Raw genomic sequence first — 24,214 nt, 5'->3', positions numbered from 1 at the left:
CAAGTCAAATAACAGCAAGGCAGGTACAGAATTCACAAGGAAAGTACCTATGCATAACATAATATAAGCATAATATCTCAACATCAAAATAAATACACGAAAGAATACATACCTGCCACGACATCGGGCGCTGCGCAGACCTCCACCGCGGTCAACTGAAAGGCTCTCCCTCGTGCCCTCGGCGCCTCGACCTTCACTGGCCGACTCTCGGTAGCTCCGATGGCGGCAGGGGCAGATCCCTAAGGTGCTCCCTGAGACGATCCTCGCAATTGCAGACACTCTGCCTTCCGGTGTCCGGTCTGGTTGCTGTGGAAAGACACCGCAAACCCCTTGGGGCAGTCCTTGGCCATATGCCCCTCCTTGCCACACTTGTAGCAAGGTCCCGCTCTACAGACTCCATCATGACCCTTTCCGCACTTCCCACAAGTGCGGCCCTTCTGGCTCCCTGATTTGGTATCAACGGGCTTGGCCCGCTTGGCTGCCGGATGAGACTGCGCCGGTCGCCAATCCCTCCCCTAAGACTCTGCCTCCTCCCTGGCCCGAGTCTCTAGCTCAATCTCCCTCTTCCGGGCATTTTCCTGAAGCTCGGAAAATGTTCGGTACGAGGAGTTCGCCACGAACTCCCGAATGTCTCGCCTCAAGATACTCAAATATCGACTCATACGTGCCTGCTCAGTGGACACGTTCTCAGGGCAGAACATCGCCCTCTCGTGGAACATCCTGGTAATCACCGTAACAGACTCAGTACCCTGCTTGAGGGTCAGAAACTCCTGGGCCAAACTCTCCCTCTCCACCTGGGGAACGTACTCATCTCGGAGCATGGCAGTGAACCTCTCCCAGGTCACCGCCGCAAGCTCAGCAGGCGTAAAGTGCGTCGTCACAAACTTCCACCAGTCCTTCGCTCCCAAGCAAAGCTGGTTCAGCGCGAACCGTACTCTTAAATGCTCAGGAGATGAGCAAGTGAAGAGACATCCCTCTATGTCAGAAATCCATCTCATAGCCGCCACCGGGTCCTGGGTCCCATCAAACTCCGGCGGCTTTGTGTTGCTGAACTCTCGGAACAGCAATGCATCACCACCCTGCGGCCTCGTGGCAGCAATAGCTGCGGTGGCCGCTGCAACAGCAGCCTCAAAAAGAGCGGAATAACGCTCGTCGAAGGTCTCAATCAACGTGGTCTTAATAGACCCGAACATCTCTGGTATCTCTGCCTTGATGGCCGCAGCCACCTCCTCATGGATGATCCGACGGATCTCCTCATCAGTGGCCCCACTGCTCTCAGGCATAAGACGTGTCCTCACCATGATCTACCTCTGAAATACAGCATACGATAAATTAGAATCCATTCGAGCATACTCACACTCGAAAACTCATTCCTCCTTGATCCTTGGTATTCCAAAGATTCCTACTTGGGCTGTACACCGCCCCGGTGCTTTCAATTGTACGGGCCCAATACTACTGTCCGCATCGTAGCAGAATACACCCCAAGTCCTCCTCTTCGGATCCCAAATTCCAAGTACTCTATAATGCATAATCCACTCTCTAACCGATCTCTCATAAGCCCCTCGTTGCTACCTCCTCACTCTCAAGCACCTCATAGCAACTCACCTCTCCCTAGGCTAAGGCATCACAAATCAGGCCACTCTAGTCCTAATAAGAGTACCTAGCCTACTCTAGCATGAGAATACATCATATCAATATCAATATCACATAACATGAGGGTATTTTGGGAAATCACCGTTCGGGCGCTGACTGATCGTACACACAACTCTGCTCTGCGTTTTTCAAAAAATCTTTTATTCTTTTTGAAAATACTTCTCAAATCCTCAGTTTGAGTACAAATATGCCCGAAGGTGTACTCGAATCCCTCAAACCAAGGCTCTGATACCAACTTCTAACACCGTAAATTTCAAAACAATTTTTCGCATTTTATAAAAACACAAATCATTTAACATTCATAAAAGCATTAATATTTGAAACTCAATCCATGCTACATAAAAATCCCAAGATCTGATAACATAAAAGTCTCGTGTGTGTGTACTGATCAAGCCGGCGCCTTCCCACGGTCATCACTAGTACCTGAAACAAATAACACTAACACTGTAAGCACAAAGCTTAGTGAGTTCCCCAAAATACCACACATAACACATATTAGCCACTTGAGGCTATAACTCTGTGGGTCCGTAGACCCTACTCTGTGAACCCTCTGGTTCTAATCTCTGTGAACCTTCCGGTTCCAACTCTATAAACATGCATAGCATAAATCACATAGAAATAATGCAGTACAACACATAACATACATATAGCATACAAATACTCTCACATAACTCTGATTACCTACTCAAGGTAAAGTATAGTGAGAAGACTCACTTCGCCTATCTCGATAACTCACAAATCCCGGATATCACTCGCGCTCGATCCCCCGAGCTATAATCCTCCTATAACACAATACATCTCTAATTAACACTTTCACAACTAAGGTTGACTACCCCTATCAAGTCAACACTGGTCAATGGTCAACGGTCAACTTTGACCGGACTCGGCGAGTGCACTATAGCGACTCGGCGAGTCTATACGTATCCACTGATTCCCTGGGATCCTCTCTCGACACATCGAGTATTTTCCTAACTCGACGAGTTCCACCTGGCATGAGTTGCGGGGCCACCACGACTCAACTCGCCCAGTCTCAAGAACAACTCGGTGAGTTCCAGCTTGACTCAGTCCACCTGTCAACCCTCTCTGACTCTCCCTGACTCACTGAGTCAACCCCTTAACTCGGCAAGACCACTCGCTGAGTGGTTATGGACAATCTTCATGCTACTCGCCGAGTCTGTTCTTCAGACTCGGTGAGTCTATGCCATGCATAAACTCAAACTCACTCCTGAGGTCAGATCCGTTCCAATAACTCATAGATCCAGTCCTTCCAAGCACATACATCACGTAAAGTTACTATCTTGGTGCTCATGCAAAGGTTCAAAGGCCTTATTTGATGATATGGTCTCTAGAATGTTATTCTAAGCTCATGGCCTCCGTTAACACTCATAAAGCTTGAGGGAAAAGGGTCTCTGGACCTCTTTGGGCCCAGATCTAAAGCACCAACACGTGAGGAGGCCAATTGCTCCATGGATCATTCCACAAAGAAACCCTAACTTTAACATTTACACCAAGGACTGAGAAAGGAACGAATGGTTACCTCAAATGAAGTCTCTGAGCTCAAGAATCACAGGATTAGCACCTTCTTTGGTCTCCTCTTGCCTTGATCCTCTTTTATATGCAAAAACACCCACAAATAGTCAAGGATCTTCCTCTTCTCTCTCACAACATGCTCAAAGACTCTTTAGGGTTCTCTCTGGGGTTGGTGGCCGCAAATGACGGCCATAAGCCCCTTTAAATAGGTCTCATACCCTGGAAATTAGGGTTTCATTAAACAGCGTGGACTCGCCGAGTCCAGACGCGAACCCGTGCCCAAGCCGCGATCATACTCGGCGAGTTTGAACTCCAACTCGCCGAGTCTCCTCACAAATCACCAAAATTATAAGAATAATTAATACCTGGGAATCCGAGCTGTTACACGTCTTTTGTTATGACAGAGCCTTCCTTTACACGCATTTGCGTGTCGTCTGAGTGTTTTACGACACACATTGCATGTCGTAAAACGGTGTTTTTGTAGTAGTGCATCATACATACGAAATGTACATAAAATAAACAGGAAAATGCATACAAACTTTACGTTGAAATGTAAGATACTTGAAATTATATAAAAACATACATAAAAATAAGTAATTAAGATTATTTTTGAGTTAAAGAATGGAAGCTAAAATAATCAAAAGGATATTATATGTTTTTAACGGTAAAAAACCTATTATATGTAACCTGATGCATACATAGAAAACATATATATAAAAATAAGTAGAAAATGTAAAAACAATTTACATCAAAACGAAGACAAACTCGATTTTATACCGACACACACATAGAAATTAAAGTGAGTTTTTAAAAAATAAATAAATAAATAACATACAAAATTTCTAATTTACGTTGAATGAAAGCAAATTATATGTAACCTGACTCATATATAGGAGATGTACACATAAATACCCACGAAAAAGTAAATAACATTAATGTCGAAACATAGGAAAACTCAAATTTAAACCAAAAGTGTTAACTATAGAAATATCCTATTATATATATATATATATATATATATATATATATATATATATATATATATATATATATATATATATATATATATATATATATATATATATATATATTACCTAGGTAAATACAAAAATTTAAGAAATCAAAGGATAAAAATGATATTTTAAGAAGTTTTAAGTTTGGGATCAATATTCATTAATAAATGTAACTTTTTTTTTGTCACTTGTCAAATTTTAATTAAATTTGACAAATTTCATTTTATGGTTATTTTAAATTACTATTTTTTCGTATGTTATTTTATAAACTTTTTCTTTTTTATTAAATTACATATAATATTTTAATGTAACAGTTGTAATAAAAATATTAATAAATTGATATAAATTTTAAAATTTCCCAAAATTAAAGTTAATTAATTAGTTTCTTTTAATTATTTAAATTATTTGTTTAAATCTAAAAGATAACAAACATTTCGATAATAATAATTCATTATTTATTCTTATTTTCTTCTCGATATGCTCAATGTATTTAACTGCAAATTCTGACAGAATAAGGAACTAGCATCAACCTATTGTTATGAAAATGACATCCAACCCAATCTAAATTGAGTTATACAGTTCTGAAAGGAATAAGGAACAAAATGAAGTAAAAACATTAAAGATTTTTAACTATTTTTTCATTGAGGTATTTTATCGAACACATGGAGGCCATGACAGAATGTTGTTTGTAAACAAAAATTGCAAATATGGTAATGGATCATAACTCATAAGACATACATTGATGGATAAAAATGAGGAATACTAGGCAGATTACAACTTATACTGATGTACACTGGTTTGCTTTCTTTCAACGCAATTGAAATTGCAGTGTCAATTTGTTCATGTGCATCTTCCAAGTTATTCACTACTTCCTGTTGTTTCATTCATCATAAATCCATCAATATCATATAACAAGATCATATAAAAATCATTGTTACTTAATTTCAAAATTGATGAAATACAAAAGCCTTGGAAATTAAAACCAGCATACCTGAGAGATCATCGTCTCCCTGGCGAACGTCTCTGTTTGATGTACCGTCGGTGGTCGGCGCCATCGCTGACGAAAGGGCCCAGCTCCACCCATTCTGTTCTCCAATCCATAAAGTTGGTTGTTCTACGATGCTGTGGGGTGGTGCTACTGCTCTGGTGGTGTCGAAACTGATTTAGGAGGGGATAAGGGTTTCTGGGTCTATGAAGAGAGAACGATGATTTTTAAAGAAGTAGTGGGAATCGGTGGTGGTGTTATATGAAACTGATAACCTAAATTAGTGGGATATTGATTATTTATTTTCTTTTACCATAATTAATTATAGTGTAGATTACACTTATACCCTTTTATTATTTATTAGTGATTTAATTATTTCTGAATTCTCATTGGTGCATTTAGGGACACAATACTTGCTAAAAACATTTGAACCTAGCTCTCTCTCTCTCTATAAATATATATATATATATATATATATATATATATATATATATTAACATCTTACTTATACCAAATACACAAATTTCGCATTCATATATCACATATACAACAAACACATATGCATTCACATACGTACATAATAACATCCTACTTATACCAAATACACATATACTTTCACATATATAGATAATAGCATCCCACTTATACCAAATACACATATTTTAGATTCATATACAACATATACACCAAACACACATACATTCACATATATACACCAAATTTTCATACATTCAAATACATATATCAAATATTCACATAATTTATACAACTACGCATATTTTGCATTTACAATCAAATTTCAAAATAAATAAAAGTAAATAGAACCTGTGGTTGTGGAAATCAAAGAAATGGTGCAGTGGTGGCGGTAGTCGGCGGTGGTGGTCGGGAAAGTTAATTAAGAGCTGAAAATTAAAATATTTTGCAATTAATCACTTAAGTAAGCTACAAATCGATGTTACATGACAATAGGAAAAGAAATCTTTTGCTGGAAATACCTATTGTCACCAGAATCTTGTGCATGTCGCCAGAAATTGAAGAGCCTCGCCGGTCAATCTCAACTTTGACCGTCGGTATCTTCTATTATGTGGCCAACATCCTTAACCTCGGTTTTGCTGGATGGGTGCATTTGTGAATCAACGAAGAATATGAAAGGAAAAAATCATAGCAGCAGCTCAAGATGGAAGCGAACAGAGAAAAGGAAAAAGGTGTTGATTTCTTTGGTTAACTGAGTCCACCTTTAGCGGCGAATCCTTTACCAGTGACAATTTGGGCTTTAGCGGCGACTTCTGTTAATAGCGGCGACACATAGGAGGGAATCAATGATGCGTCATTTATTCGACAATTTGCGGCGACTCGGTTAGGTCTTTAGTGAGGACTTTTGTCACCAGTATTGCTTTTGTGAATTCCTCGAGTACCCTAGCCTTTGGAGTAGAAACATGATCAGACGGTCTTAATTTACCAGAAAGTTAAAGTGTGGATCCGTGTCATGGACTATTACGGCGACACCTACCTTTAGCGGCGACATATCACATTGTCGCCGCTAAAGGTAGGTGTCGCCGCCATTGCTGTCGCCCATATATCTGAAAACATAGTAAGCTCACCTTACCCGAAATTCAAACTAAAAAATATATATTATCTTTACTTAGAAAAACACTGTGATGCAGATTTTCGTGGCAGGTGATTGAGTGATAACAGATCCTCTTTGCAAGCCTTTTAGCATGGGGAGAAACTGTGACAACCCGATATTTCAACTCTTTGTAATGACCTAAAAAGTCAAGTATTGTAACCACTTTTGAGTTAATAAAATTAACTTTGATATTAAAATGTCCAAAATGTTTCTATTTAAATTCCTTCTATGTTTAAATGTCATTAAACCATGATCGTACGTAAAAAGAACGCCCAAATCCGACTTCGTATATTCAAGTTATGATTTTTCCAAGTTCGGCTTAGCAGCAGACAACTAAAAACTCGAATCGGAGATCGAGCGACTTTTGGCCGGAATGACCTAAACGAGAATGGAAGGTCTCGACAATGGTATTTCAGCGGTGAAAAGTCTAGCAAAAACCAACGTCAGATAAAGAAGTTATGAATTTTTAAAGAAATTCCTTAATTACGTCATTTTATAAATAAATAATAAAAATAATTTCGGAATTTGCCAACAGAGTCTAAACGAAAGTTGTAGAGCGTAGTCTCACCTACGCGTGGATATAAAGACCGTCGAAAAAGGAGTTCGTATGAAGAAGATATGATTTTTTGAAGTTTATGAAATAAATTATATATAAATTTAATTCAAAAATCCGGTAATATCCGAAGGAGGAGTCAGCGTCCTCATCCGAGTTACGCGTTGCGTAACCCCGTACGCCCCGCGTACCCGAGGGCCTTGGTCTCGGTCCGTCCACGTCGCCCCTATGCGAAGCTACCCCCTTTCCGTCCCATCTGAAGGTGAGGCAGTCGAGGACTCGGTCATGCATGACATACGCGTACGCACTGCGTACGAGCGTACGCCCCGCGTACCGAGGCTTCTCAGAGCCCCTATAAATAGAGATGCGAGGGTTCCCGAAAATTCACCCCATTTCTCTCATTTCTCTCTCGATCTTGCCTCGATTTCCGTGCCCGTTCAAACCCGAAGCCCTGGTCATTTTGCTCAAGTCCCGAAGGTCGATTTTACTCCCGAGAATCCCGAGAAAAATCCATTTCCCGAGACGAAACTCTGCCCGGTTTCCATCTCGCTATCTTCAAACTTTCAAGTGAGTTGATACCCCTTAATTAACCTTTTAAATATTCTATAAATGCTTTTATATGCTTTCAAGGGGGGGGGGGATACAAGTAAAACACACGAGTATTATCGTGTGTTACATAAAGAATTATTTTATATGCTTTTATATATCCAAATCACATGTGATTTATAAACATTATAGGGAACTTTCATATATAAAATATGTTACAATAGCATTCTATCTTTTGAAATATAAATTGTTCAAATGCATGTATAAACTAAACATTTTCTTAGATTATATGTATCTTTGTCTATCTTAGGCTCTACAAAAATCTATGCTTTCATAACAAATGATTCCTTTTCTAGGTATTTCTAAACTAACGAGACACACTTTTAAAACTAAATAGGTATAGTTTTACGAACAAATTTCTAACTCTTACGTAATAGAAACACGAATTTCAAGAAGTCACTTTCATATACAAGAACAAACGAACACTTTAACACGTACATCTATTTTTATACCACGGTTTTTGTGAGACACTAACTTCACGTACGTTCGAGTACACATTTCAAGTCCTGTATTATATACCAGAATCCCTTGGAGGGGGAGCATGGTGTTTGTGTATAGATCTATACGGGCTTGACAACCCGCGCCCTGACTGTTAGCTACAGTACACCATTTGGGGTGACAAACGTCATAACATTCCAACGCTTGAAGAACATTGTGTATAGGCATTCCGAGTCAATAGTATGGTTATAAAACTCACATGGGGTATTAAAAATGCATTGATTTACAAGGTTTTCAAACACATTGGTTATTTTACACTTACATACATTTTAGAAACACACATTGGTCTTGAGAGAAGGCTACTTTTATACTAGTAGAAAATATAGGATTTTCTAAACACAAACAAACAAGGACAAAACATTTCATTTCATACGAACTTTGTCATTTAAATACTTATGAAACTCACCAGCTTAAATGCTGATCTACTCTTTCAAAATTACTTGTATGTCCCAGGAACTCAGTAATTTCAGGTATCATTATGCTTTTGATGAAGGGATGTTGCGGCGCCAGTTAAATCTCATATTTTGACATCATATTGTAATTGGTTTTGAACATGTAACTTTTGAAAAATGTAAACTTTCAATTATATATATGATGGTTGTATTGCTTTCTTTACTATGTATTCATGTGTTACGTTACCACATGAAGTCATCCGCCCCTGAACGTTTCCGCCGTTCAGGTTTGTGGGTGTGACAGATTGCTATCAGAGCAATGTTTATAGTGAACTAAGTATGTCGAACCACATAAGATATACAAACTATAAATGCTTAAGGGAATAAGACTCTCTGACAAAACAATTTTTCTTCTTACGCTTAAGCAGCGTTACGTTTAACTTAAATTGATAGTTCATTTAAGTACAATTACATGCATGCAACAAATTATTTTCATGATATATAACTATACAACAAGTATTTAGACAAGTTGACACTACGATTAAGACTCGATATATGTAATCAAATTTTGGACAAATATAGCGTGATCAACTATATTTGCCTGAGATCGGACCAATATATATCGAGGATTGCTCGTAGTAAGCAACAAGTCAAAACATACCAAACCATTACTAGAATCAAACACAAGAATTTAAATACTATAGTTGTATTTGCTACCTAAACTAGTTGAACTTACATGTTTTGCATGTTTCAACTTTATTCAATTCTTATAACCCTATTTCTCGTACAGTCAAATGGCTGGATTTCACCACCCTGGCGACCCCTACTTTCCCAACCAAGGCAACGGAGGATGTGTCGAAGATGATCCCGAAGAGGACGAGGAACCCATAGAAGTGGATGATGACTCTGGTACCAACTCAGAGCCGGAAGTGATCGATCCACCACCCGTTCAACCTCCCGTCTTTGTAAGGAACTTTCAAGGACCGACTCCCGTCTGGAGAAGTCACCTCCATCATTGGAGCCAACAACAAGGCATACGCCCTCCCTACGACATGTGTCGGGAATTCTATGATGTCCGCGGTGGAGGTTCGGCTGATCGGGCACTCCCAGTAATGGTGGGCAAACTAGCAAATCAGTCCTATCAGTCCGGAGTTCAAGCTAGCCGACTCCAGGATGTCAACGTGGAAGTACAGGTTCACACTTCTGACATCCGTAGGTTGGACAAGATACAAGACAATGCTCAACTCCAAACCGAGGCATTCCAAGCACAAATGATTGCAGCCCTCGTTGAACTGAGGGAACAACAAGCTGCTTTTGATAGGCGTCTAATGGAGTCAAAGCAATCAGATGCAGAGTCAAGCTCCAAGCGCAACCTACGTCGCAAGTAGTGCTTGTCAAAGACTCAAATTTTGTTATAGCTTAGGAACTCGGCTAAAAGTCTTTAAATTTCTCAAACTTTGTAATCGGAGACCCTTATAGGGGTCAAATTTTCATGATCGTTGTATCAACTTTTATATTAATATAAGTGACACTATTATTACTACGTTGAGTATTTCGTTCAAACCTTGAAAAGTCTTCGAGAAACCAAATACTTGTTTCATACTTTCAGTCTTACAAATAACTTTCATTCTTCTATTTTAAGACTCATACTAGCATCTGTTGTTGAACTATAGCAATTTAGTTCATGAGACACATACATTTTCTATTCTATGGAATTCTTATCTTTACCTTTTCGACTTATAGTTGAAGGATGCCTCCGCGTAGGAATCCAAGGCGAAGCAACGGTGGGGAAGCACCTATACCACCACCACCTCCACCACCTCAATTTGATGCTATTATGTTCCAAGCAGCAGTCACCGCAGCGGTAGCAGCTGCCATGTCACAGATCAATAACTCGAGTACTAATGGCGCGAGATCTGGCACACACCCATCCAACCATGGCGAGAGTCATGGACTACCCCAAGAATGCACCTATAAGGACTTTACTAATGCCAAGCCCCGGATGTTTTATGGAACTGGTGGTGTGATAGCCCTGAGGCAGTGGATTGAAAGGATGGAGTCAGTCTTTGAAATCTGCTCTTGTCCCGAGCACATCAAAGTCAAATTTGCAACTTTCACCCTTATTGATAGAGCTTTAACTTGGTGGAATGGCCACGTTAAAGTACTTACCCTAATAGTGGCAAACTCCATAAGCTGGGAGAGCCTAAAAGCCATGATGATGAGAGAATAGTGCCCACGGGGAGAGATTCAAAAGCTCGAACACGAACTATGGACTCTCGGAATGGTTGGTACCGACATCGCTACTTATACCAACAGGTTCTGCGATCTGGCAATCCTTTGCCCAGATATGATTGCTCCTGAGAGCAAGAAGATAGAGAGATACATTTGGGGGATGTCTCCCCAAATTAGGTCCAGCGTGTTAGCTTCAAAACCTGACACCTTTGAAAGTGCCAAGGAACTGGCACAATCTCTTGTTGATTATGGAGGTCATCAGAACTCAACCGTTTCTGCACCAGAACCACAGAAAGGAAACAACAACAACAACAACAACAACAACAACAACAACAATAGCAAGAAGAGGGTATGGAATAAAGGGAAGGGTGGGTCTTCCCAAGAATCCGCAAAGAAACAACTGGTTTCAGTGAATGCTGCCACTGTACTTACTACAACTCCTACAAATACCTACCCAACAAAGCCTTATGTAGGTAACCTTCCAAAGTGCACCAAATGCACTTACCACCACCATGGACCTTGTCGGGAAATGAAGTGCGCCAACTGCAACAGAAAGGGACACACAGCCCGTTTCTGCAAAGACCCCGCAAAGCCGATCACTCAAGTTCCCAGTGTGGGTGTAGGGCAGACTTGCTACAGTTGTGGCGAGGTGGGCCACTACAAGAGGAACTGCCCTAAGGTAGCAGGCACCGGCGGTGTGGGACGAGTTTTGGCAATAGGCCACGACGAAGCTGTAGCTGACCCAACTATAGTTGCTGGTATGTTCTTTCTTGATAATTCATATGCATGCATATTATTCGATAGTGGAGCGGAGAGAAGCTTCGTGAGTCAAAACTTTCTTCACTTACTTAAACATCAACCTAGCAAGTTAGAAAAATCATTAACTGTAGAGATGGCCAGTGGAAAAACAGAAAACACTAACTGCATATACATGGATTGCACGTTAACCTTAGACGGACATTCTTTCCCAATCAACCTCATGTCGGTCCAAATTAAAAGTTTCGACGTCATAGTCGGCATGGATTGGTTATGTCTTTTTCGCGTCAACATCCTGTGCTTTGAAAAAGCAGTTCGTCTTAGCCTTCCTAACGACGAAACATTAGTGATTTACGGCGACAAATCATGTAAAAACCTTCGTATCATTTCGTGCATCCAAGCTCGAAAGTGTTTACGGAAGGATTGTCGAGCATTCCTAGCACACATCGTCGATACGAGTCAGGAACTGAAGGACATCAAGAACATTCCAGAAGTACGCGACTTTCCCGATATCTTTCCAGAAGAACTACCGGGATTACCACCACAACGCCAAGTCGAGTTTAGAATCGACTTAGTTCCAGGGGCTACCCCAGTAGCGAAGTCGCCTTATCGCCTAGCACCAGCAGAGATCCAAGAACTTTCCAGTTAGCTTTACGAACTCCTTCAAAAAGGATTCATTAGACCAAGTTTCTCACCTTGGGGAGCACCGATCCTGTTTGTAAAGAAGAAAGACGGATCGTTCCGCATGTGCATCGACTACAAAGTACTGAACAAGCTTACTGTCAAAAATCGCTATCCTCTACCCCGTATTGACGACCTATTTGATCAACTTTAAGGAGGAAACTACTTCTCGAAGATAGATCTACGATTCGGATATGACCAATTACGAGTGCTAGAAGGGGATATTCCCAAGACAACATTCCGAACTCGTTATGGACACTACAAATTTCTAGTGATGCCGTTCGGATTAACCAACACACCAGCAGTATTTATGGACCTAATGAATAAGGTGTATGTCCCTTCTTAGATCAGTTCGTCATCGTCTTCAGCGATGACATACTTATCTACTCCCGAAGTAAGGAAGAGCATAGTCAACACTTACGAAAAGTCTTAGAAACATTGTGATCGGAGAAGCTCTATGCGAAGTTCTCTAAATGCGAATTTTGGATTCGAAGAGTCGAATTTTTGGGCCACGTTGTTAGCGAGAAGGGGATACACGTGGACCCCTCCAAAATTAAGGCCATTGAGAACTGGTCGGCACCAAAGACACCTACAGAGATTCGTCAATTTCTAGGTCTCGCCGGCTACTATCGCAGATTCATAAAGAACTTCTCTAGCATTGCGAAACCTCTTACTACATTAACCCAGAAAGGCGTGGCCTTTGACTGGGAAGCGAAACAAGAGAAGGCGTTCCAAACGCTGAAACAGGCATTGTGCACCACACCGATACTATCCCTCCCCGAAGGGATAGAAGATTTCGTAGTGTATTGCGATGCCTCAAACCAAGGATTTGGTTGCGTTCTTATGTAGAAAGGGAAGGTTATTACTTATGCCTCCCGATAGCTTAAGACACACGAAGTGAACTATACGACCCACGATCTTGAGTTCGGAGCAGTGGTATTTGCTCTGAAGATCTAGAGACACTACTTATACGGAACAAAGAGTACTATTTTCACCGATCACAAGACGATGGGTTGAGTTACTAAATGACTACGAATGCGAAATTCGTTATCATCCTGGCAAGGCCAACGTGGTAGCTGACGCCCTCAGTCGAAAGGAATACACTGGTCGGAGGGTCAAATCTCTAACTATGACTATCCATTCCCACTTATCCACACAAATTAAGGAGACACAAATGGAAGCTTTGCAACCTGAAAATGTGGCGGGTGAATCCCTGCGAGGAATGGAAAAGAATCTAGAAGTCAAGGGTGGCGAAGCCTATTATCTCATGGACCGAATCTGGACACTGAAACATGGTGGTTTCAGAGACGTAGTCTTGACCGAAGCACACAACACAAGATATTCCGTTCACCCAGGTTCAAATATAATGTATCTGGATCTTAAGAAACTGTACTGGTGGCCTAACATGAAAGCAGAAATTGCTACCTTTGTAAGTAAATGCCTTACTTGCGCTAAGGTTAAGGTCGAGTATCTGAAACCGTCAGGATTACTACAACAACCAGAGATACCAGAATGGAAATGGGAGCGGATTACTATGGACTTCATAACCAAGTTACCCAAGACGATGGGTGGACTCGATACCATATGGGTCATCGTCGACAGATTGACCAAATCCGCGCATTTCCTACCAATAAAGGAGACTGACAAAATGGAAAAGCTTACAAGAACTTACATAAAGAAAGTAGTGCGACTGCACGGTGTTCCAATATCCATTATCTCCGATAGAGATAGTAGATTCACTTCAAGATTCTGGCAGTCACTACAAAGTTCCCTGGGGACTAGGCTAGATATGAGTACAACCTACCACCCACAAATAGACGGGCAAAGTGAGAGAACGATACAAACCTTGGAAGATATGCTGAGAGCCTGTGTGATTGACTTTGGAAAGGCATGGGATATCCATTTACCCCTTGTCGAATTTTCATACAACAATAGTTATCATACAAGCATAAAGGCTGCTCCGTTTGAAGCCCTCTATGGTTGAAAGTGCAGATCCCCTCTATGCTGGACTGAAGTTGGCGATACCAAGTTAGCTAGAGGAAGAGTTCCTGAAAGCACTCTCACCGGTCCGGAAATCATATGAGAAACGACAGAGAAGATCGTTCAGATTCGTGAACGATTGAAGGCCTCCAGAGACCGACAGAAAAGCTACGCTGACCAAAGGAGGAAACCTTTGGAATTCCAGGTAGGAGACCACGTTTTATTAAAGGTCTCACCGTGGAAGGGTTTAATACGCTTTGGGAAGCGTGGGAAACTAAATCCAAGATACATAGGGCCTTTCGAGATTCTTGCTAGAATCAGCCCTGTGGCTTACAAGCTTAACCTACCGCGTGAACTTAGTAACATACATCCAACCTTCCACATCTCAAACTTGAAAAAGTGTCTGTCCGATAAGACTCTTGTTATTCCACTCGACGAGATTGAGATCAGCGAGAGCCTCAATTTTGTGGAAGAACCAGTAGAAATCATGGACCGAGAGGTCAAACAAACAAAACAAAGTCGCATACCCATCGTGAAGGTTCGCTGGAACGCCAAGCGGGGACCTGAATTCACATGGGAACGCGAAGATCAGATGAAACAAAAGTACCCTCATCTCTTTCATGTTCACTAGTATCTTTACTACTTTAAATTTCGGGACGAAATTCCTTCTAACGGGGGGGGGGGGGGGGTGATGTGACAACCCGATATTTCAACTCTTTGTAATGACCTAAAAAGTCAAGTATTGTAACCACTTTTGAGTTAATAAAATTAACTTTGATATTAAAATGTCCAAAATGTTTCTATTTAAATTCCTTCTTTGTTTAAATGTCATTAAACCATGATCGTACGTAAAAAGAACGCCCAAATCCGACTTCGTATATTGAAGTTATGATTTTTCCAAGTTCGGCTTAGCAGCAGACAACTAAAAACTCGAATCGGAGATCGAGCGACTTTTGGCCGAAATGACCTAAACGAGAATCGAAGGTCTCGACAATGGTATTTGAGCGGTGAAAAGTCTGGCAAAAACCGAAGTTAGATAAAGAAGTTATGAATTTTTAAAGAAATTCCTTAATCACGTCATTTTATAAATAAATAATAAAAATAATTTCGGAATTTGCCAACGGAGTCTAAACGAAAGTTGTAGAGCGTAGTCTCACCTACGCGTGGATATAAAGACCATCGAAAACGGAGTTCGTATGAAGAAGGTATGATTTTTTGAAGTTTATTAAATAAATTATATATAAATTTAATTCAAAAATCCGGTAATATCCGAAGGAGGAGTCAGCGTCCTCATCCGAGTTACGCGCTGCGTAACCCCGTACGCCCCGCGTACCCGAGGGCCTTGGTCTCGGTCCGTCCACGTCGCCCCTATGCGAAGCTACCCCGTTTCCGTCCCATCCGAAGCCGAGGCAGTCGAGGACTCGGTCATGCATGACGTACGTGTACGCGCTGCGTACGAGCGTACGCCCGGCGTACCGAGGCTTCTCAGACCCCCTATAAATAGAGATGCGAGGGTTCCCGAAAATTCACCCCATTTCTCTCATTTCTCTCTCGATCTTGCCTCGATTTCCGTGCCCGTTCAAACCCGAAGCCCTGGTCATTTTGCTCAAGTCCCGAAGGTCGATTTTACTCCCGAGATTCCCGAGAATCCCGAGAAAAATCCGTTTCCCGAGACGAAACTCTGCCCGGTTTCCATCTCGCTATCTTCAAACTTTCAAGTGAGTTGATACCCCTTAATTAACCTTTTAAATATGCTATAAATGCTTTTATATGCTTTCAAGGGGGGGGGGGGGATACAAGTAAAACACACGAGTATTATCGTGTGTTACATAAAGAATTATTTTATATGCTTTTACATATCCAAATCACATGTGATTTATAAACTTTATAAGGAACTTTCATATGTAAAATATGTTACAATAGCATTCTATCTTTTGAAATATAAAATGTTCTAATGCATGTATAAACTAAACATTTTCTTAGATTATATGTATATTTGTCTATCTTAGGCTCTACAAAAATCTATGCTTTCATAACAAATGATTCCTTTTCTAGGTATTTCTAAACAAACGAGACACACTTTTAAAACTATAATAGGTATAGTTTTACGAACAAATTTCTAACTCTTACGTACTAGAAACATGAATTTCAAGAAGTCACTTTCATATACAAGAACAAACGAACACTTTAACACGTAAATCTGTTTTTATACCACAGTTTTTGTGAGACACTAACTTCACGTACGTTCGAGTACACATTTCAAGTCCTGTATTATATACCAGAATCCCTTGGAGGGGGAGCATGGTGTTTGTGTATAGATCTATACGGGCTTGACAACCCGCGCCCTGACTGTTAGCTACAGTACACCATTTGGGGTGACAAACGTCATAACATTCCAATGCCATAAGAACGTTGTGTATAGGCATTTCGAGTCAATAGTATGGTTATAAAACTCACATGGGGTATTAAAAATGCACTTATTTACAAGGTTTTCAAACACATTGGTTATTTTACACTTACATACATTTTAGAAACAAACATTGGTCTTGAGAGAATGCTACTTTTATACTAGTAGAAAATATAGGATTTTCTAAACACAAACAAACAAGGACAAAACATTTCATTTCATACGAACTTTCTCATTTAAATACTTATGAAACTCACCAGCTTAAATGCTGATCTACTCTTTCAAAATTACTTGTATGTCCCAGGAACTCAGTAATTTCAGGTATCATTATGCTTTTGATGAAGGGATGCTGCGGCGCCAGTTAAATCTCATATTTTGACATCATATTGTAATTGGTTTTGAACATGTAACTTTTGACAAATGTAAACTTTCAATTATATATATGATGGTTGTATCGTTTTCTTTACTATGTATTCATTTGTTACGTTACCACATGAAGTCATCCGCCCCCGAACGTTTCCGCCGTTCAGGTTTGGGGGTGTGACAGAAACTTGTGTGTATATTCAAAAAAACACATGAATGATGACCCCGAGCTTGTTGATATGAATAGAAGATCAAATACAAGAAGACTAAAAGAAATGTCTTTGCTTTAAGGTATATTTTTTTAACACATATAAATCCATTAACACTTTTTTTATTGGATCTACTTAAAATTATTGATAATATGCTTTTGTTTTCTTGAACTGATTTTAGTGCTTTGAACTGTAGGGGTAGTGGGACGGATAATTTGGAGGAATTTATGGCAAATCAAGCACTTAAAGGGATCCAACCAGTTGTACATGTTTTCTTTTTTCTATAATAAATATTAGACAATATTAGCAATGTATTACATTTACTTACTATTGGAATGATAATTTGTATTTGACATATTAGTTCAATGAATTACCTTTCATACTTATTGTATTTTATTTTGTATTATGAGACTTCTAGTGTGTTATTTAGAGTTAAAATTACTAAATCTATCAAAAGATATAATTTTTAAAACATTTAAAATTATGACATGCAAAAATGTGTGTGCTCTTTCTTTATGACGGGGACTTTAATGATACACATTGCGAGTCGTAAGGTTACGACACGCAAAACGTGTTGTCATATTTATGACAGGGCTTTCCTTGACACACATTGTGTGTCGTAAGAGCGCGTCGTAAATAGGCGATGCGCATTTGCGTGTCGTCGTTTGTTATGATAGAGCCTTCCTTTACATGTATTTGCGTATCGTCTGAGCGTTTTACGACACACGTTGCATGTCGTAAAAGGGTGTTTTTGTAGTAGTGCATCATACATACGAAATGTACATAAAATAAACAGGAAAATGCATACAAACTTTATGTTGAATGTAAGAAACTTGAATGTATATAAAAACATACATAAAAATAAGTAATTAAGATTATTTTTGAGTTAACGAATGGAAGCTAAAATAATCAAAAGGATATTATACGTTTTTAACGGTAAAAAAACATATTATATGTAACCTGATGCATACATAGAAAACATATATATAAAAATAAGTAGAAAATGTAAAAACAATTTACATCAAAACGAAGACAAACTCGAGTTTATACCGACGCACACATAGAAAATGAAGTAAGTGTTATAAAAAAAAAAAATAAAGAAGTTTTAAGTTTGGGATCAATCTTGATTAATAAGCGAAAGTTTTTTTGTATCACTTGTCAAATTTTAATTCAATTTGACAAATTTCATTTTATTTGATGGTTATTTTAAAATATTATTTTTTTCGTATGTTATTTTATAAACTTTTTCTTTTTTATTAAATTACATATAATATTTTAATGTAATAGTTGTAATAAAAATATTAATAAATTGATATAAAATTTAACATTTCCCAAAATTAAAGTGAATTAGTTTCTTTTAATTATTTAAATTATTTGTTTAAATCTAAAAGATAACAAACATTTCGATAATAATAATTCTTTATTTATTCTTATTTTCTTGTAAAATTATACTTCTACCTTTGTATTTAATTTTTTTTTTAAATTAATTGTAATACATATGTCTTACTTCTAATGTTACTTTAATGTGTTATAATTTGCAATAACTCACGATATTAAAGACTGTTTTTATTTCAACTATGGCTATTCAAAAATGTCAAATCTTAACCTCTCACGTTATATAGTTTATAGTTTACGTACCATAGTAAAACACTAATAAATGTATATGTACGTGCTTTTTTTTGCATATTAATGTATAATCTCCTCCTATGATTATTTTATTTTATACACAAAAACATGCATGGTTAGATATAGGAGCTGTATCCATCAAAAGATTGACTCTTTCTCTATGTATCTCCTATGGTCGACTTTGTCTACTTTTATCACCTGCCGCGTCTTTGACTTTCTCTTCACTCCCCCACCTCCACTCACTATAAAATACCTTCTACCTCAAATTATCAAATACCAAATCCAATACATAACTTATTAAACAAATCATCGTAGTAAACTAGTAATGGAGGTTTTTTGTAATAACAAAATACCCCTCTTCTTTGTTGTCTTGTTAGCCACCTTGACCACCTTGGCACAAGGCCAAGGCACCCGAAATGGCTTCTACCAGACCTCATGCCCAAGAGTTGAAGCCATTGTGCAGTCTGCAGTTGCAGCAGCTGATCGGGCCAACGCAGGAGTCCCACCAGGTTTGGTTAGAATGTTTTTTCACGATTGTTTTGTTAATGGCTGTGACGCCTCTATCCTACTCAATGGTCCTTCTACGGAGAGAACTGCTCCGCCCAATTCTCTATTGAGAGGCTTCGAGATTATCGATGCTGCAAAGACGGAACTCGAAAGGGTTTGTCCTGGGGTCGTCTCCTGTGCTGATATTCTTGCACTGGCTGCCCGTGATTCTGTGCTTCTGGTAATTAATTACTTTCTCAATACGTTGTTTAAGCATTTCCAAGTCGCCAGTAGAAATATTACGTTTGTTGGGCTTAAAACTTGTTGTACTTATTCTATTTTTCCAATCGCTGTTCAGGCTGGGGGAATTGCGCGCTGGGCAGTGCCATTAGGCCGTAGAGATGGATTGGTTTCACGTGCAGCCGATACTGCAAATCTTCCTGCTTTCAATGACGCCGTTGATGTCCAAATCAGGAAGTTTGCTGAGAAAGGTCTTAACGCCCAAGATCTTGTTACCCTTTCTGGTAAGTACTTAAGCATATATAACACTTCAACCGTTGCAACACTTACTATCAATGTATTAAACTGATGCGTCTATGGGTTTTACTGATTTCCAGGAGCACACACCATTGGGACAGCAGCCTGTGCATTATTCAGCTACAGGCTATACAACTTCAACAACACCAATGGACCGGATCCATCTATTGACCAAGCATTTCTTCCCACACTACGAAACCTGTGCCCCAACGGAGGAGATGGTTCAAGGCGTGTGGCTTTAGATACAGGAAGCCAAAACAGGTTTGACAATTCATACTATGCAAACCTGAGGAACCGGAGAGGTGTACTTGAATCTGATCAAGTGCTATGGAGCAACCCAACAACACAAAGGTTAGTGCAACGGTTTCTTGGAGTTAGGGGACTCCTTGGATTGACTTTTAACGTTGAGTTTGCAAGATCAATGGTGAGGATGGGTAATATTGAGGTGAAAACTGGGACTGAAGGTGAAATTCGTCGGGTTTGTAGTGCAATTAATTGATTAATGACGGATGTTATTATCCGAATCCAAAATGGTTTGATAGGAATAAGTTTTTAGTACCTGGGAAGTTCTAAAAGATAAATCAGTACAATTAAAAAACTGTAAATTTTCCATTCTTACGTGCATGTTATTAGTTATTGTAATACACAATAGGAAAAGTTGGTAATGATATTGATAGTCCCACATGATTTTGACCCGAGACAAATTCGTCGTTTAACGCATTGACTTTATAAAGATTTCAAAAAATCATGACTATGAATTTGGATCGAATATTAAACTAAACCAAACCTTGACTTTGTATTCATATGTTGCCAATGAGTTATTCATCAAAAACGAAACTACGACTTTTCATTTGCATATCATTTTCGAAGAAGATAAAAACCAAATGTAGGCTTGTCATTTTGGAAGAAAAATACTTTTGATAGAACTTATTTTAATATAATATTTATTTTTAAGGATTAAATTATCTTTTTGTACCTTTCTGTAAGCTACAATTACTTCTAATAATTAATTTTTTTTAATTAATCATAATTTTTTTGAACAAGAATATATTTTTATTTAAAAAAGCTAGCAAAATGCTAAAGTTACAAGTAATTCTCCAAACTCATAGAGAATAACCTAATTATATTATGATTATTTATACGTTAACATGGAATGCACAATAGAAAAAACTTGATAACTATCGTTAAAAACTACTTATTTCTGTTTGTTTGGTTAAACCCCACTAACCCAACGCTATTAACATGAAACACAATTGACCCTAACCCGACTTATCCATAGCTTAATAGGGTCAGGTTTTGGGTGAAGTTTTAATTTTTTAAAAACCCGATGAACCCGAAACCCAATCGGGGTTGACCCGATTAATAGCCTAAGTGTTTATGACCCAATCCTTTATGCTTTTTGCCCTGAGACCTAATCCATATGTCATAAGCCCTAATCCATTAGTCACAAACCATGAGCGTTAAGCACAACAAGAAATATAGTTATTAGGGACGACGCCATTAGAGACGACAGATACTATTAGGGACGACATGTGACAAGACGCGGTTTGTCGTTGCTAAAAGCTTGGAGTTGCCGCTAAAGAGGCGCCTCTAATAGTCCAAGTCGGCGATCCGTGTGACTTCGCCCAGAGTGAATCGTAGCTGTTCGTTTTTTATATGATCCAACATGTAGGGTTTCTTCGTTCCAAGGCAATAGCGGCAACGGTAATAGAGACGACGTTGTCGTTGCTACTAGTCACCAAAAAAGACGCGGGATATCTTCCCTCCAATGTGTCGCCCCAATTAGTGTCTTGTTGCCGCAAATAGCGTCGCCGCTAAAGGGTACGACCGCTTTACCTCCCCATTATCTCTAAGAACAGGTTACAGCTTCACTCCAAAAATCTCTTACACGATTTCCGACGATTTTCCGGCCAAAAACACCCTGATCCTCTCGATTTGATCGGCGACCATCACCACAAACCCTTTAATTTCTCCTATCCTCTTCACTCCTCATCTCCCCCTCGTTTGGCCGGCGTTGTGATACGTGTTCCGGCGACAAACTCCAATTTTCCGGCATCTGCAGCAACAGTAGGTGCTCCATTCCCTCATTTCTCTTTCAATTTCTTTTCTAGAATGAATTTGTGTGTTAATTTTCGATTTTGGTGTGATTTTGGTGGTTTCACAGCAACATCTCCGGTGATACCACATTTACTCCGGCGACCTCGACCACAGCACCACCACCTAAACGATTTCCAGTTTTTTTTTTTTTTTTTTTTTTTTTTTTTTTTTCTTAATGTAGCTATAAGAAATGTTGGTATTTGTATGTGAAATATATATGCATATACGTATTTGTATATGACTATATATGACTATGTATGAAAAAATGTGTGTATAAGAGTATTTGCATGTGAAATATAAATTTATATGTGTATTTTTTGTTTTACGAAATTTACGTGTATATATGAAAAAATATGTGTATAAGAGTATTTGTATGTGAAATCTATGTATATGTGAAAAATCTATGTATATTGGTGTAAATATATATAAAGTCTACGATAAAATGTATGTATGTATATGAAATGTATGTATTTGTATGTGAAATGTATATGAATATGTATGAAAAAATGTATGTAATATTTTTGAATATGTATGTATATGTGTGGACATGTATGTAAAAATGTATGTATATGTTTGTATATGTATGTAAAAATGTATGTATATGTTTATATATGTATTTAAAATTGTATGTATATGTTTGTATATGTATGTAAAAATGTTTATGTGTATTTGACGTCATAATCTGAAATTTATATGATTCTACAATTGGAAAAAAAATAGAAAATATTAAATTGTACACTTGTGTTATAATTTTTCATATTATATATACATATATATATATATATATATATATATATATATATATATAATTTTTCAGGAAGTTATCTTATTGGGTTGCATTGGTTCATTTCATGGTTGTGGTGATGGGTTATGGAGGTGATGTGGTGATGAGCCACCATGTAGCACCTGGTTCATGGTACGTATTCTTTGTAATTAACTAATAGATGGTGTTTTTGGGTGCAAAATGGCTTCACAACATTTGGGATTATTGCTAGGCTTGGGTTTTAGGCTTTGGCGGGAATTAAAACTCACTTAGGGACCATTTATTGGAGTTTACAGCAGTAAACTTGGAGTTTACGGCCGTAAACTCCCCCACACATAGAATCCTTAATGTATTGGTCCTTAAACAATCACATGTGATTCCAATGATTTTTCCCAAGCCTTGAATGGATTTTTAGGGGACTTTTAGCATGTATTTTGGAGTTTACGGCCCATGAACCCCCTCATGGCCGTGAACTCCTTAGATGGGGGATTTAATATGTTTTAAGGTCCAAATCTTGTTTGTGGTCACTTCTAGAATTTATCCCAAGGCTTATGGTGTGTGTAAATGGCATTTTAACACACTAAAAGGAGTTTACACCCCATGATAATGAGTTTACGGACCATGCATTTTCTTGGGCAGTAAACTCATGTTTACTCCTCTAAATTAATGTTCAAGGTGTTCCAAGGCCAAATCCAATATTCTACAATTCATATCCAAGCTTCAATGGAGTTTTGGAAGGGTTTAAGGGCATAAAAACCCCATTTATATGAGTTTACGGCCCAAGCATGCTCTTGGGCAATAAACTCATGTTTACTCTTCAAAATCCATGTTTAAGGCATTCTAAGTCCATTCCATTAAGTCATTAGGCCATATCTAAGCTCCAAAGGTCGATTGGAAGGGTTTTTGGGCTCTAAAACCCAATTTATGTGAGTTCACGGCCTAGGACTGTTCTAGGGCCGTAAACTCATGAATATGGCCCTATTCCATTATTTGAACTCGAATTTGAAGGCCTAAGATGTTATACTAGGAGTTAGGGTAGTTACCTTGGTGATTTGGAGCTTAAATTTGATGATTTAGGACCCGTAAACCTGGTTTGAGGAAAGAGGTTAGAGAGAGAGAGAGAGAGTAGAGAGAGGAAGCAAAAGCTTCAAATGAAAGTTTGAACATGTTTAAATAGGTCTCAAAACTTGGACACGGTGGAATTCTACCCGATATCGGTA

At 38.7% G+C, this 24,214-nt stretch overlaps 1 protein-coding gene across 1 annotated transcript; it reads left to right on the top strand.

Annotated features, from left to right (window-relative positions):
- The first annotated feature begins 19,382 nt into the window (after positions 1-19,382).
- On the top strand, positions 19,383-20,838 carry LOC145074090 (peroxidase N1-like). The gene is made up of 3 exons (XM_079020518.1): positions 19,383-19,838; positions 19,956-20,121; positions 20,215-20,838. Exons 1-3 carry the CDS (start codon positions 19,437-19,439, stop codon positions 20,631-20,633), a joined length of 987 nt encoding a protein of 328 aa, XP_078876644.1. The 5' UTR covers positions 19,383-19,436; the 3' UTR covers positions 20,634-20,838.
- Positions 20,839-24,214: the final 3,376 nt, after the last annotated feature.

This window comes from Lactuca serriola, chromosome 9, assembly GCF_051521515.1.
Source record: "Lactuca serriola cultivar US96UC23 chromosome 9, Lser_US96UC23_V15, whole genome shotgun sequence".
NCBI lineage: Eukaryota > Viridiplantae > Streptophyta > Magnoliopsida > Asterales > Asteraceae > Lactuca > Lactuca serriola.
The sequence above is the reverse complement of the archived record's forward strand: the minus strand, read 5'-3'. Positions and strand labels throughout refer to the sequence as shown.